Below are 14,448 nucleotides of genomic sequence, written 5' to 3'. Positions count from 1 at the left end.
ACCTGCTCTCTACACTATACACACCTGTTCTCTACACTATACACATCTGCTCTCTATACTATACACACCTGCTCTCTACACTATACACACCTGCTCTCTACATTATACACACCTGTTCTCTACACTATACACACCTGCTCTCTATACTATACACACCTGTTCTCTACACTATACACCTGCTCTCTACACTATACACACCCCATTCTTTCTCCTTTGGTTTTCCTTCCATTCTCTTCCCATCACAGAACCTTGGCATGACAGCCTACAGGTGACAGCTCTCTCCCAGGGTTTACTTAGCTGAGCACAGCCCCAGTGTCCTTCACACATGGTTGCCTGAGCCGATCAACCCAATTCTATGCCTCTCTCTCTCTCTCTCTCTCTCTCTCTCTCTCTCTCTCTCTCTCTCTCCACCCCTCCCTTTCTCCCTCCCTCCCTATCTCTCCAGGCCTTACAATGTTGCCCCCTTCTCTTTCACAGCATAGGAACCAGCTGGAGTTCTGCGTTTGTGTAATTCTTGAGCAATGCTAGAATCTGTCACTCAACTGAGAACTCCGAGGAAGTAGAAAACCAGCTTGATATTACATAACACCGCATCCCCAGACTCAACTCAACTTTTTGGAAACTGGCAGGTACCTACTATGTCTGAATGGATGGGTGAACTTGGGTACCATCCATTCTCTCAAGCACAGAGTGAGTTCCTAAAGTCCAAGTAACCAAAGGAATCAGAAAGAGTGACAGACTCACCAGAAAACTCCCATTGTTATTACCAATGTGACACAGGACAAGTCACATTCTTTCTTGGCTTTCTCCCTAACCCAGAAATAATATTTAATATTAATATCTGGTGGATATTTTGTGGGGCTATGGAGATACTTGAAACATTACAATGTGCCCCTAGCTTCTAGTACCATGTGGGGTCCAAGGTCCATACTCTACATGCTGTCTGCATGGATGTACTGATTGGCCTTCTTCCTAGTAAGAGGAGATAACCTCACACTATCCCCATGCTACTCAAACTTTTGGAGCTAGAAGAGGACCAATGAGTCTTGTGCTTCCCAAAGCCCTCTGGGGTTTCCCAGACTTCAGGGCCCACAGGCCTAGTATATGAGAATAAAGACCTCTTTGTTGTGTGTCTCTTGCCTTCATTTCCCAATGTAAAGTCAGACCTTTAGCCTCTGGGATCTGAACTCTAATATCAAGCTGGATATTTACAGCTAAGCCTCACTGTACTTCCTCCATACCTCACCTCAAAGATGGGACAGCAACCGGCTGTGAATGCTCCTATGCCAATTCTCTTTCTCTGCATCAACTTCTTCATCAGTTACAGGGAAATGAATAGTAATAATATTGTCCTTACTCTCAGCTCACAGAGCCCTGCCCTGCCGAGACAGGGTCTCATATAGCCCAGGCTGGCCTTTAACTCAAACTCAATGGGTAGCCAGAGATGACTCTGAATTCCCAATCCTGCTGACTCCTCTTAAATCCCAGGAATAGAAGTATGTACCACCAAGCCTACTTTATGCTGTGCTGGGCATCAAACTCGGGGCTCTGTGGATTCTAGGCAAGCACTCTAGAAACTGACCTATAATCCCAGGCTCTTATCTCACAGAGTTCTTTAAGTGTCATCCAGTAAGGTTACAGACATAAAGACCTGATGAGCGAGAAGACAGTTCAAGTGAAAGTTAATATTTTCTCTGTGTATTTTACAGCCCTGACTCTGTAACAGGAAAGTACCCTGAGAAACAAGTTATTCTTAGCCATGTCTATCATTACTCAAGATCTTCACTCATAGGGCACGCACATGGAATGTGAGAGGTGAGCCGATCCATCATCATTACCCAGCTATAAAGTATCTCCTGGGGCCGGAAGACACCCCCAGAGAAGGGCATGCTGAGGGAATATATTTTCTAATCGTTTCCGTAGCTCAGCTGCTTTGCCAGCGCCCTCTCAGCAAACCAGGCTGGTGAGGGAGGTGCAGAGTAGGTCCGCTAACTAGGACCCCAGTGTCTGGGGAACTCTAGAGGGGGTGGAAGGCTGCAAACACACACCCTACAGGATATTTCCAGCTGGATGCCCCAGCGGAGGGAGAGACAGCATGCTTCTACAAAGCCCTGAGAATGCACTACTGACTAGATCCTGGTGCTCAGAGACTCAATCCGGTAAGGACTCCCTCCGCGTGTGATCTGTTGAGCAGCTCCGACAAGGACTCACTGGGGTCCCGGTGGAACATGGAGCCCAGGCTGTGGCCATCTGTGTTCTCACTCTCCAGCTGGAAGATGCCCACCAGTTCCTGCATCCACTGGATGTCTGCTGAGAGCTGCTGCCTCAGAGTCTCAAACTGCATCTGCAGATGGTCTAGCTTCCTGGCCACACCTCCAAGGCTGGCCCCTGTGGCCTGGATGTCTTCTCTCAGGAGCTTCTTCAGGGACTCCACCTTGCGGAACTCATACTTGAGCTGGGACAGGTTATGGCGGGCATTCTCGTTCTCCTCTCGGTACCAAGCCTCCTTCTCGTTGTAGATAGAGACCAAGGACTCCACATCATCCTGCAGGGTATCATGGGCTCCTGCTAGGGCATGGCATCCCTCGTCTACCCGAGCCACATCCTCTACCACGTGAGCGAAACGCTCAAAGTTGACATAAGTGTTGTTGGGGGGCATGCTTGAGTGACATTTGAGGGTATACTCTCTCAGGCGTTTGGTCTTCAGCTGGACAGATTGTGTCTTCCACTGTTCAGGGGCTCTGGCTTCTCCTTTTGACTAGTAGGTGTTCAGACAGAAGAACCAGAATATTAACATACTAGGTGTTCCACAGGGCAGTCCAAGCTGCAGGCAGAAGGCACACACATGGCCTCTTTGGCATTCACTGCTCGTGTTAAGACATGGTAGGAAGAGCCAGGGTGAGGCTAGCACTGCCCCCTACACACAAGACCATGAGAAACATTGAGGAAGGTAGGAGTACTGCCTGCATGCTCACTTCAGGTCAGAGAGCTCTGTAAACGACCATTAGAGAGTGTCGACACACACATAGAATTTAATAGTAGCCCACGCAGACAAGCAGAGGCTCTGCAAACATCCACTCAAGGGCTGAAACATGCAGGCTGAGGAAGGCTGGGAATATCAGCATGCTCAGTAGAAAGGAGCCCAAGAGGCTCTCTAGCTTTGGGCTATAGGCACATCCCAACCTGGAAGATTACTGCCCTTCCCTGTCCTCCAGGGAGTAAATGAACTTGAACGATCATCTACAGGCCCTTCACATCTGCACTGAGAGTATACCAATGGGCCCTCCCAGTGAACAATGAAAGTGGTCTGGAGAGTGAGTGGTCAGCTAATCGGCCCAAGGAAGCAGGGCTAGGGCCGTGCTCCCCACCACCACTCCCAATGTGCTCCTCACACCAGACTCTGAAAACCAGTGGGCCCTTCACTACAAGCAGAGTTAGATGGGAATTCACTTTCTACCCTGACCCTCCAACAGGCCACAGAATTGTCCTAACAGAGTTTTGGCTTCCCTTCCCTAACAGATCTCTGTCTCAGGACCAAATCCCTGAGGCCACCGAGCACCAATTAAAGCGACGTGACTGACTTGCATGTCTTCCTGTAGTGAGCGCCTAGTAGTCAGAAAAAGAAATACACCTGATTACAAAGCCAAGGTTTGAGCGGCTCGAGATCTGTCTACAACCCAACTTCTGCAGTGAAAAGGGACAGAGAGATGACTCCCAACGAATTACATTTTATAAGAAAGAGCATCTTAACTGATGCCTGTGATAGTGCACTGCTCTCTGAGCCCACGGAATGCAAACCTAAGGCAGCGTCACCCTCTTTTATTCGCTCTTGTTTGTTACTGTGGACCTCTAGATGGACTGCACGGCCTCATGCAAGCAAGGCAAGCTCTCTAGAACGGAGCCAGCGCAACCCCGTCTGAACAAGCATGGGCCCCCTGAGGACCCCTGACCAATGCCCAAGATCAAGCAAAGGCCTCTTAACAGCTGATTATATCCCGACTGCCACAGCCAGCCCCGGTGGCAGAAGAGAGACTTCCTGCTCAGTGGAGCTCATTACCATGCCCTTACCGTGATCCAGGGATGTCTGAGAGCCTCTTGGATGGTAAGCCGTTTCCTGCAATGAGGACGAGGAAAACAAATGACCCATGAGGACACTTCCAGGAGCATCAGTCAACTCTCTCCTCTGTCCTCTACTGCTCAACATTTAGGTATGTACCCCAACCCCAGCACTGCCCTCCATAGGGAAATCAGGGCTTCTGCATTCCACAGGACCCCCCTCTGGTTCCCTCTGAAGTCTGTGAAAACCAGAGGACATAGCTCTGGTCTGTGGACCTGTCCCCTACCCATGCAGGCCCTTCTCTGATGCTCACACAGATAAGTCATAGCTCACTACACAGATTCTTGCCCATCCCCCCATCTTTGGCCATACGGCCTCATGGCTCAACCTGGGCCCTGAAGCAGAGGTAGGATTAGTATATCTCATCTCTTCCACTCTTCTGACCTCTCTGGGCCTGCCTGCCTCCACTCTCAACTTGAATAGGCTTCAAAATGTTCATAATTTACCTTTCAAGTCAGAGTCCTGCGTATATTTAGGGAAGACTCTACACTGATATCCAAATACACATGCACGCAAGCGTACAAGTGTGCATGCTCATGTAGACAGAGACATTTGTATGTTGGCAGGAGAGAAGGCACAGAACCAAATGACAGGATGAGCACCTACTCACGGCCACGGGCACTTCTCAGTACCTGAGCAGACTGGACTACATGGCCCAGATGGCAAAGTGAGGGCAGATGGTCACGGCTTCGAAGGGCAACCGGAAAGAATGAGCGCCTGAGAAACCAGGCTGTACCCTCTTACCGGGTCTCTTTCACAAGAAGCTTCCGAATGAAGTCCTTGGCCAGCTCGCTTGTCTGGCTGAAGAATTCCTCATCAAAGTCGTAACTCACAGCAGTGATATTTGCCAGGGTTTCTTGTTTTGTGTCTCCCAGGAAGGGGGACGCTCCACTTAGACTGAGTAGAACAGAGAAAGAGCCCTGTAACTGAGGGAAAGGAGAGAGAAACCAGGGGAGAGGCCTTGGGAACCCCCAGCCTGCTCTCTCCAGGCAACCAAATAACAGACTTTTCAGTGCAGTCTAACCCAGTTCACTGTCTAAACCCCCAACTGAGTACCTAACTCAGGGAGACTGTGTTTAATGGACTCGGAGCTAAAAGAAGAGAAACAGCCTTGGCAGAACAAAGTCAAATACAATAAGGAGCCAGACAAAGAACTTAGGGAGCAGAGGGAGGTGGGGCAATGCAGCTTTCATGGGGTGGCTGAAGTTTGCACTCTTATCTTAAACAATGAACAGGCTGCCAGCAGTTAGAGTAGCTCCAGAAAGAGCTTGCAGACCGAGTGAGCAAAGCTTGAGAGGCACAGAAGGTATGCAACACTTCATCCCCATGGGGCTGGATGTACCATACAATGACTTCCTGAAGCACCAGCTCTTGATTTGAGTTCCCCTTGAGCACTGGGTGCCTCTATGCAGATATGCCCTTGAGATGCACACACCCCATCCATGCACTGCCCCCACCCTGACTAACCACAGCATCTTCCCAATTAGCTGTGTTGGAAAGAGCAGTCACCTTAGATTTTATTTCTATTCCCTTACCATATTCTCACTAGGCTGAAACGCTTGCTGTTTCTATTTACCAGATAGCTCTTGGAAGTCAGTCTCATCCCTGTTGCTGATTTCTTAGTGTGGGGAACAGCAAGGTACACTGGAAAGTTCTAAAGCTCTGAGTTTGAATCCACTTCTGCCACTCATTAACTGTGTCCACTGAGGAAAGCTCTTGACTTTTCTGAGACGGCATCTCCTCATTTAAAGTGAAGATAGTAACAGCCCCCACTTCATGTGATTGGCATGAAGTTCTGATGTATGTAAAGCACACTGGGCAGGTAGGCATGGCAGTAAACACCTGTTATCCCAGCACCACGAGGAAGAGACTTTAGGCCAGCCTGAGCTACATAGAGTCTGCCTCAAAAGATCAAGGAAACATTGGGCAGAATGGTGCACACTTTTAATTCCAGCACTCACTTAGAAAACAGAGGCAGGGGGAGAATCTGTATGAATGTAAAACTAGTGTGGTCTACATAGAGAGTCCTAGGCTAGCCAGAACTACATAGTGAGACCCCCGTCTCAATAGATGATAGATAGATAGATAGATAGATAGATAGATAGATAGATAGATAGATAGATGATAGATAGATAGTCAGTCAGTGAATATGGATGTATCTCAGGGGTAGAGCGCTTACTTGCTTAGCATGTTTAAGGTCTCTGGGGACAATCCAAAGCACCAAAGAAATAGATAAGATGCTCTGTATAACCATGATCCATGCTAGTGGTTCTAGATAGAAATAAATCACTATTTCTGGCCTGGATAAAACATAATAATCCTCTGTGTGCCCCAAGTCTCCAGTTTCCATAAGACCAGAAGTTGGTTTGTGTCATGAGTACTGTGTCTGCACTCACCTCTTCTCTCCTATCTGGGGAATCGATTCCATTCTATAGCTCCTAGTTAAAATACGTCTACCTGTCTGTCCATCTCCCTCTGTGTTGTTCCACAGAAGTGTGTTTAAACCTCCATGCTCCATGCACAGGGTGGTATCTCTCACAGACACAGAGCCCAGGACAAGCAAATCCAGTTCTCATCCATGTTACAGTACTCATGCCTGGCACAGTACTTCTGACAGAACAGGTTTTCTTTCTTTTTGTTTGTTTTGTTTTGTTTTGTTTTTGTTTTTAGAGACAGGGTTTCTCTGTATAGCCCTGGCTGTCCTAGAACTATCCCTGTAGACTTGGCTAACCTTGAACTCACAGAGATCCACCTGCTTCTGCCCCCTTAGTGCTGGGATTAAAGGCATGCACTACCACTGTCTGAGCAATAGACACCGGGTCTATAATCCCAGTTTGTGGAGAAATTGAGGCAGGAATATCACAAGCCCAAAGCTAGCCTGGACAATTTGGTGAGTCTCTGTCATTGATAGGACATAACAACCCTCTATGAATCCCAAGTCTCCAAGAAGAAAGAGGAGGAGGAAGAAGAGGAGGAAGAAGAGGAAGAGGAGGACAAGGAAGTGGAAGAGGAGGAGGAGGAGGAGGAGGAAGAAGAAGAAGAAGAGGAGGAGGAGGAGGAGGAGGAGGAGGAGGAGGAGGAGGAGGAAGAGAAATAAGGAGTTCCAGGGATATAACTCAGCAGTAGCACATTTGCCTGGCTTATGTTCAATTACTCTAGTTTCAATTTCTAGTACCATAAATAATTAAAACCAGAGCTGCACAGTAAAACAAAACAATGATAAAGAAAAGTAATATAACATAAAAATACATCTCATCAAGGTCAAGGAGTCATAAGAAGACTGTGTGTGCTGTAGAATTCCTTAATAGTTCAATATGAAATCTAGAATTCTAAAGAAACCCAAGATTTAAGAAGAAACAGGTGACAAATTCTCTGGCTCTGGAATTACAGAGAAATGGTTGTTTACTCTGCACCAGACCCAGCTAGGCAGTTAAAAGGCACTGAGGCCATGGCCCTACCCTCATGATGCTAACTTAATGGACATGGGTGGGGTCTGGGCCATAGTAGGTATTAAAGACCTACAGAGTTGAGGCTCTCAGCTGTACTTCAGGAGTCACAGTGTAGCTCCCAGCCTATGCTGCTGAGAACAATCCCGGGCTCTGGAACGCCGGTTCTGGCTACGGGCTGACTTTTACCCTGAAAATGCCATAAAAATGGCATTCTCCATGTGAGCTACCAAGGACAACCTCTGGGAAGCACCGGGCGCTGAGTATCTACCAACCTGCTCGGTGTGCCAAAGCAGAGCCTAGCAAACTTGTACAAGGTGGCTTACTCCCATCCTACTTCCCATGGCAGAAAGTCTGTAGTCCCTATTTTTTCTAATAAGAAAAAACAGGTCCAAAGGTTAAATACTTGTCCACAGCCACAGAGACGGAAAGAGACAGCACTGGTATCCTGCCCCAGATGACGCCCAGTCCACAAAACAAACAAACAAACAAACAAAAACCTATGCAGGAAATCTTTGCTTAAGCCACTGGATATAAGAGGAGAAGAAAGGGGTGAAAAAGGAGGGGAAAGAGAGTGTGAGAGGGAGGGTAAGTAATCTGGGGTTGAGAAGAAAGGAAAGAGGGCAGGCAGAGGCGCCCTCGGGGCTGTTACCAGGCTTCTGGTAAAGTAACAGTCTCTTGCTGGACATGTGTGGTCTGCAGAGCTGAACAGAGCAGCCCTAGCTTACCACAAAGAAATTTAGACGTGACCTGTGTAGGAGGGAGGGCAGCTCTCCCAGGCTAACCCTGCTCAAGTATACGATGTGGAGCTCAGAGCACTCTGCCTCAGGCACTGTGTGGATCTAACAGGTCTCTAGCCGCCTCCCTGCCCCTCTCTCCCTCCTCCTAAGCAAAGCAGGGCTGCAGCCCAAAGCTGGAGATACTCACAGGATGTAGGTGATGACTCCGATGCTCCTGTAAAGGAGAGATATGTCAGAGCTGTGTGATTTCAACCTCGAACCCTCCAGAGAGTTACCATGCAGGTACAAGGAGTCGCTTCCTGGGTGGCCCCTGACTGCCACCTCAAGCCCCATTCCTCCCTACCAGACTCTGCAGCAGACAAGGATGCAATTGAGTCAAGGCCCCAAAATCAGGGTCTGACTTCTGTATTTGCAGACGCTGCCATCGGGGCATGTCCCTTAACCACTGAGCCCATCTTCCTTGTATAATGAGAATAAGAATAAGAACAACCTCACAGGACAGCAGGCAGGGTCTTAGAAAGCTGAGGCATGAGCTGCATCAACTGTAAAGTAGTGGTCAAATAAAATAAGTAACGAATTGATCACAGCAGAATTGCTAGGCCACACATGGCCAGGACATAGGATGCTCCTGTGGAACTGTTGATGGATGGACCGATGGAGCTAACTTAACTGCTCTCTAGGCCCCAGTTGAGGCTGACCCAGGATAAGCCTGCACTTACTTACTCAGCCCCTCCCCTGCTGGCAAAGCTCTCAGTGGCCAAGAATCTAAGCCTCATTGCCTTCTGCTGGCTGCACAGCTACTGCTCCTGGCAACTAAGAGTTTAAACCGTAAAGGCCATGCCAAAAAACGGGCTGGGGCCTTCTGCCCCTGGAAGGATCCTGGGCCACCACTTACCACATGTCAGCCTCCAGTCCCAGTGGTTCATAGTTCACGATTTCTGGAGCTGAAAGAAGCCATGTTTAGGAGTCAAGAGGGGGTAGAGATAAGAGGAGGTGGTTCTAGGGGATCCTACAGTATTGGGTGCCAATTGTCTCCATCTTGAGTCTCCAATATTGAGGAAGGAATATTGGAACAGTAGATGGGGGATAATCTGAATACAAGAATGCTGAGAAAACAGGTTGCTAAGAACTGTGTGAGTTTCTACAGAAAGTCTAAGTTGAAATCTAATTCTTGGGCAATGGTATAAAAAAGGGGGGGTGCTTACAGGAGATTAGCTCATGAGAGTAACCCTTCAGGAATAAAGTGAGGTCCTTATAAAAGGCTCCAGGGAGCACATTCCCACATGAGAACAGAGAAAGATGCTGGCATCTGTGACATGGTCCCTCACCAGACACAAGCCCCACTGGCACCATCATCTGGGACTTGCAACCACAGGAACTGTGGTCAATAGGTTTCAGTTGTTTATCATAATCTATCCAGTCTAAGGTGTTTGGTTGCAGGAGCCCAGACAGGGTAAGACATGAGTTTCTTGCTAACCCGGGAGAAACCACCATGAATAAGCCTTGATGGTGAGGGAGAAGGGAGGTACAAAGGAAGAGGACTGTGGGAAGAAGAAGGTTTAGGAAGAAGACACGAAGGCCTGGTGATGACCTGCTATGGGGAGCTCTGGTGGACAGAGACTCCAGACAGGCTCATGCTGAGAGGTGATGGAGAAGAAGGCAGCCAAGGGCTTCATCTTCCTCCGAGTCCTGCCTGACAGGTGACTTCATCTGGGGACATCTTTGGGGGTCACTGAAGTAACACTGTAAGCATAAGGGGATGCAAAAGCATGACCGAAGACAGCTGCTCCAAGAGAGGGGCAGGAGCTGAAGCCACTAATACACACGTGGAAGTAGGAGCTGAGCCAAAGATAATACAGTGAGTGGCCAAGAAATGGTCTAGGGTGTGAGAGAAGTTTCCACCAAAGAGACCAGGGGACGGTGAGCTGCCCAGAGAGCACAGAGGCCCCGGAAAGCCAACGTTGAACTTCATGCTCACTTTGTCCCTGTCTTTTAAGAACGTGGTGATGAAGATGATATTATAAAGGTAATACCTCACGAGAGGAGGGAGACTTGATAACTGCTAAGGCGGGGGGAGGGGGGACATGAATTTATCCAGAATAAGATCTAAACCACCGCATCTACAGGCTGTCTGCTGTCCTGTCCCCTACATCTCTTCCTTCGACATGCAGACACCCCCATACTGGCTTTGACTTTTCCCCTAGCATTTTAAAAAATGGTGCCAGGATGTATTTGAAATTGTATCTCCTAATTGCTTGTGCTTGCTTCCTGCCTGGACTTCCGTTTTCCCCACTGCGTAATAGCCCACATGCTGAGCTGCTGTCTGTCTGCAGCCAGCCACTCTCTCAGAGAGCACTTGAGTGGTTTCTGCTTCTCATGACTGGTACTTTTTTTTTTTTTTTTCATTTTTGTTGATAGACACATAAAAGTGTGGGTGTGTGTGTGTGTGTGTGTGCGTGTATGTTTAAAATGATATTCAAATTAGGTGTAGACTTCAAGTAATCTATGAACTATGAATAAGAGAGGTGCTGGGTGTGTGTGTGGGATGGGGTGAGATAGGGTTTCTCTGTGTAGCCTCAGCTGTCCTGAAACTCACTCTGTAGAACAGGTTGGCCTTGAACTTAGAATGCCTGCCTCTGTCTCCTGAGTGCTGGGATGAAAGGTGTGAGCCACCACCATCCAGCTAAGAATCTTTTTTTTTTTTAAGTTGGGGAGCCAAGATCTGACTCTACAGCTCATGCTGGCCTCCAACTCACAATCTTCTGGTCTTAAATTACTGAATTAGAGAAACATCTATTTGTTTTTCAGACAAGATCTTATGCAGTGCAGGCTGGACTCAAACTCCCTGTGTAGTTTATCATGGCCTTGAACTCCAGATCCTCCTGCCTCTACCTCCCAATTACTGAGATTATAGGTGTGGACCAGCATGCCCAACCCCAAGTTATTCTCACAGGACATCCAAACTATGATCATTTCTCTAGGAATTTCACTCTCTCTCCCTCTCCGTCTTCCCTTCTCCCTCCCCGTGTGTGTGTGTGTGTGTGTGTGTGTGTGTGTGTGTGTGTGTGTGTGTGTATGCATCTCTTATTCATCCTCTCATTTACCCTATGTATGCCAGGCTTAGCCCATCACCTCCGGGGAACTCTCCTGTCTGCTTCTCATCTTGCTGTAGAAACTGAGATTGCAGACACACAGTACCACAGCTGGCTCTCGGTGGGCTCTGGGAATCCAAACTGAGATCACACAGGCATGGCGAGTGCTTTATGCCCTTCCATCTCCTCTGCCCTAGGAAACTAATCTCATTGCATCTTTCTAAAATGAAGACTGTCTCATGTAACTATACACTGAATTTCTCTTTCAGAGTTCGTTTTTATCTCTATTTCTGTATAGGTGCGTGTATCTATGTGTGGGTACATGTGCACACGTGAGTGCAGTGCCCACCGAGGCCAGAAGAGGGCTTTGGATACTCTGGAGCTGGTGTTACAGATAATGGCGGACCATCTACCCTGGGGCTAGGATCTGAATTTGAGTCCTCTGCAAGAGTATGCACTTTTAGACACTGAGTCACCTCTCCACCTCTAAAGTTTTCATATTTTGTCTGTTTTTTTTTTTTTTTTTTTGCGGGGGGGGGCTGTTGGTTGTTTTTTGAGACAGAGTTTGGCTCGGAACAAGGTACTTGATGGAGAAAATAATTCAAGTTGCCTTTTGAGGAGGTCACACCCTCCATCTCTGAAACACTCCAAGTTCCATAAAAGATGAATGATTGTTTGATTCTCAACTCTCATTCCTTTCCTCTCTGCAGAGATATTTTCTTGTGAGCCCCAAACCTCTGGACCAGTCCCCTGGGGAATATCTAGTATGCAGGACAGAGGGGAGAGAGCAAGGGCAGGCCTCGCCTGAGTGGAGGCCAGGTTCTCCGAAGAGGCAGGTGGTGGGTCCGGTACCTGGCAGATAATTGCCTCTTTCCTTTTCAGGAAATCAAAAACTACTTCAGAGAGAGGATTCAAGTGGAGCACCAGGACAGGGAAGTGATTTTAAATCTGAACCACAAACTCTTCCAAGAGTAAAAGGTGGGGCTAGTTCGGGGGGAGTTTAATGCTACAAATGGCCCTAACCTCCCACCCCCACCCCCACCCCCTGTGGCTACTCTTTGTCACAGTGGACACTCAAAGCCAAGCCTACACCAAGGTCCTACCAAAGCCATTCCTTCTCAACCCTTCAGTTTCTTGCAAGTATGCCAAAGCGTGGGATACCTCAGCCCAGACATGAAGAAGGATTGTTCCTAAGATCTCTGTCCCTCCTCTCTCTCTGTCTCTCCCTCTGTCTGTCTGTCTCTCTGTCTCTGTCTCAGTGTGTGTGCACCTGCAGGCCACAGGACAACCTTGGCTATTGCTCCTTCAGGACAATGTACCTTATTTTTTGAGGCAGTTTCTTTTATCAGCCTAGAACCTGTCAAGTAAGGCTCAGCTGGCGTATGCTGCCATTGAACCCAGTCCCTGCCTGTCTCTGGCTCCCTAGCATGCTACCTGTGATCTGAGACTACAACTGTTCCCTAGCATGCTACCTGTGATCTGAGACTACAACTGCTCCCTGGCATGCTACCTGTGATCTGAGACTACAGCTGCTCTTGGCTTTCTTATACAGATCCTGGGCCTTGAACTCAAGTCTGAGCTCCCTCCCCAGTCTCCGTGCCAGACCAAGAGAAAAAACGATCCCACAACTCACCAACAAATTCAGGTGTCCCAAAAATATTTTTAAACTCAACTCCATCTTCTATTTCGTGAGCCAGGCCAAAGTCAATCAGCTTGATGTGTGGAATGGGGATATTTTTGTCTAACAACATAATGTTTTCTGGCTGGAGAACAAAACAGAAAGAAAGCAAGACAGTAATTAAAGTGTTGTTTTGTGTTTTCCTGTTGGGTTAGGGTGGGGTTTGAGCTCTCTTGGCAGGGGGTCAAGGAGGGACAAAAACCAGCAGAGTTCTTGTTTTTCTGTCCTAGGTCTCCTAGCACCCAGGGTCAAGGACCAGTTATTATTAACCCTGTACTGACAGCAAACTAGAGAACTAGGCTCCGATTTCCCATGGGTCTCTGAATGGAAGAACCCTTCAATGAGATTCTCTGCTTCCTCATCTGTCATTCGGGATCAGACACCTGTAGGTAGTAGCCTTTCCTATAAGCAAAGCCACATCCCTGTGATGTGAGAGGGACACACGGGCTTCCCCTGGGTTTATACAAGGCTCGCTCGCCTTGAGTGACTCTCTGACCTCCCTTTTGTCCTCTGGCCAGTCAGCTTCCTGTTGACTTTCTCTGAGACTGACCAACTTCTCTCTGTGTGTTTAAATAATTTTGGCTTTTGGCAGGACACAGGAAAAAAAGCGCACCTGATTTCCAGGGGAAATACCAGCTGCCCAAACTATTTCTGGCCCTGAAACAGCTGCTGGCCCCACACGACAATGGCAGGCTTGGCAGAGAGAAAGGAGCCGGACTAGACCCTCGCAGTCCACCCTGGCATCCCTCTCCCAGGGCATCTGGTACAGGGTCCTGAGGCCTGCCTTCTTCATTCCCGTCCAAGCTCCGAGACAAGACAGGGAATGGACAGGTCCACCTGCTTAGCCATCTTTCCTTCACCCCATGACGACTTTCTTAGATTCCATTTAAATCGGACTGTCCTGAAAACATTTCCCATACAAAACCTTTTATGTAACCTTCACAGCAGGATTCCCACAAGAGTCAGAAAGCAGTAGATGTCCATTAACTGATAAAGAGATACACAACGAGGGACATACACACACCACATACGATATTCACACAGGAAGCCCTACTTTTTTTCATGCTCAGAACTGAACCCAGTACCTTACTTGTGTGAGATGAGTACTCTTACTGGCCCTAAGAATACAATTTGATGATAAAGAGGAATTAAACAAATAAAAAGGTAAAAGGGAATGAACTACTGATCTATGTTACAATGTAGCTAAGCCTTGAAAATGTTATACTAGCCAGGTGTCAGCTTGCTTGCCGGAAACCCTTGTACCTGGGATAATAAAGAGGAAGACTGAAGTGCATTTGAGTAGAACAAAGAGTGGCCTGGGCTACTCTTAAGTCTCTTCCAACAGAAGGAGGAGGAGGAGGAGGAGGAGGAGGAG

The 14,448-nt window shown here is 48.0% G+C and overlaps 1 protein-coding gene across 1 annotated transcript in view; it reads right to left on the bottom strand.

Moving 5' to 3' along the window:
• The window catches only part of Dapk2 (death associated protein kinase 2), a 114,449-nt gene that overhangs the window by 12,934 nt on the left and 87,067 nt on the right, over positions 1-14,448 (bottom strand). Inside the window, exons 5-9 of the mRNA XM_021207281.1 lie at positions 13,029-13,158; positions 9,199-9,247; positions 8,491-8,517; positions 4,862-5,014; positions 4,069-4,114 (exon numbers count right to left, since the gene is read on the bottom strand). Of these exons, the coding sequence (XP_021062940.1) occupies positions 4,069-4,114; positions 4,862-5,014; positions 8,491-8,517; positions 9,199-9,247; positions 13,029-13,158 (405 nt within the window). The remainder of the gene's footprint in view (positions 1-4,068; positions 4,115-4,861; positions 5,015-8,490; positions 8,518-9,198; positions 9,248-13,028; positions 13,159-14,448) is intronic.

This window comes from Mus pahari, chromosome 10 (genome assembly GCF_900095145.1).
Source record: "Mus pahari chromosome 10, PAHARI_EIJ_v1.1, whole genome shotgun sequence".
In the NCBI taxonomy this organism is placed as follows: Eukaryota; Metazoa; Chordata; class Mammalia; order Rodentia; family Muridae; genus Mus; species Mus pahari.
This window is presented reverse-complemented; position numbering and strand designations above follow the sequence as displayed.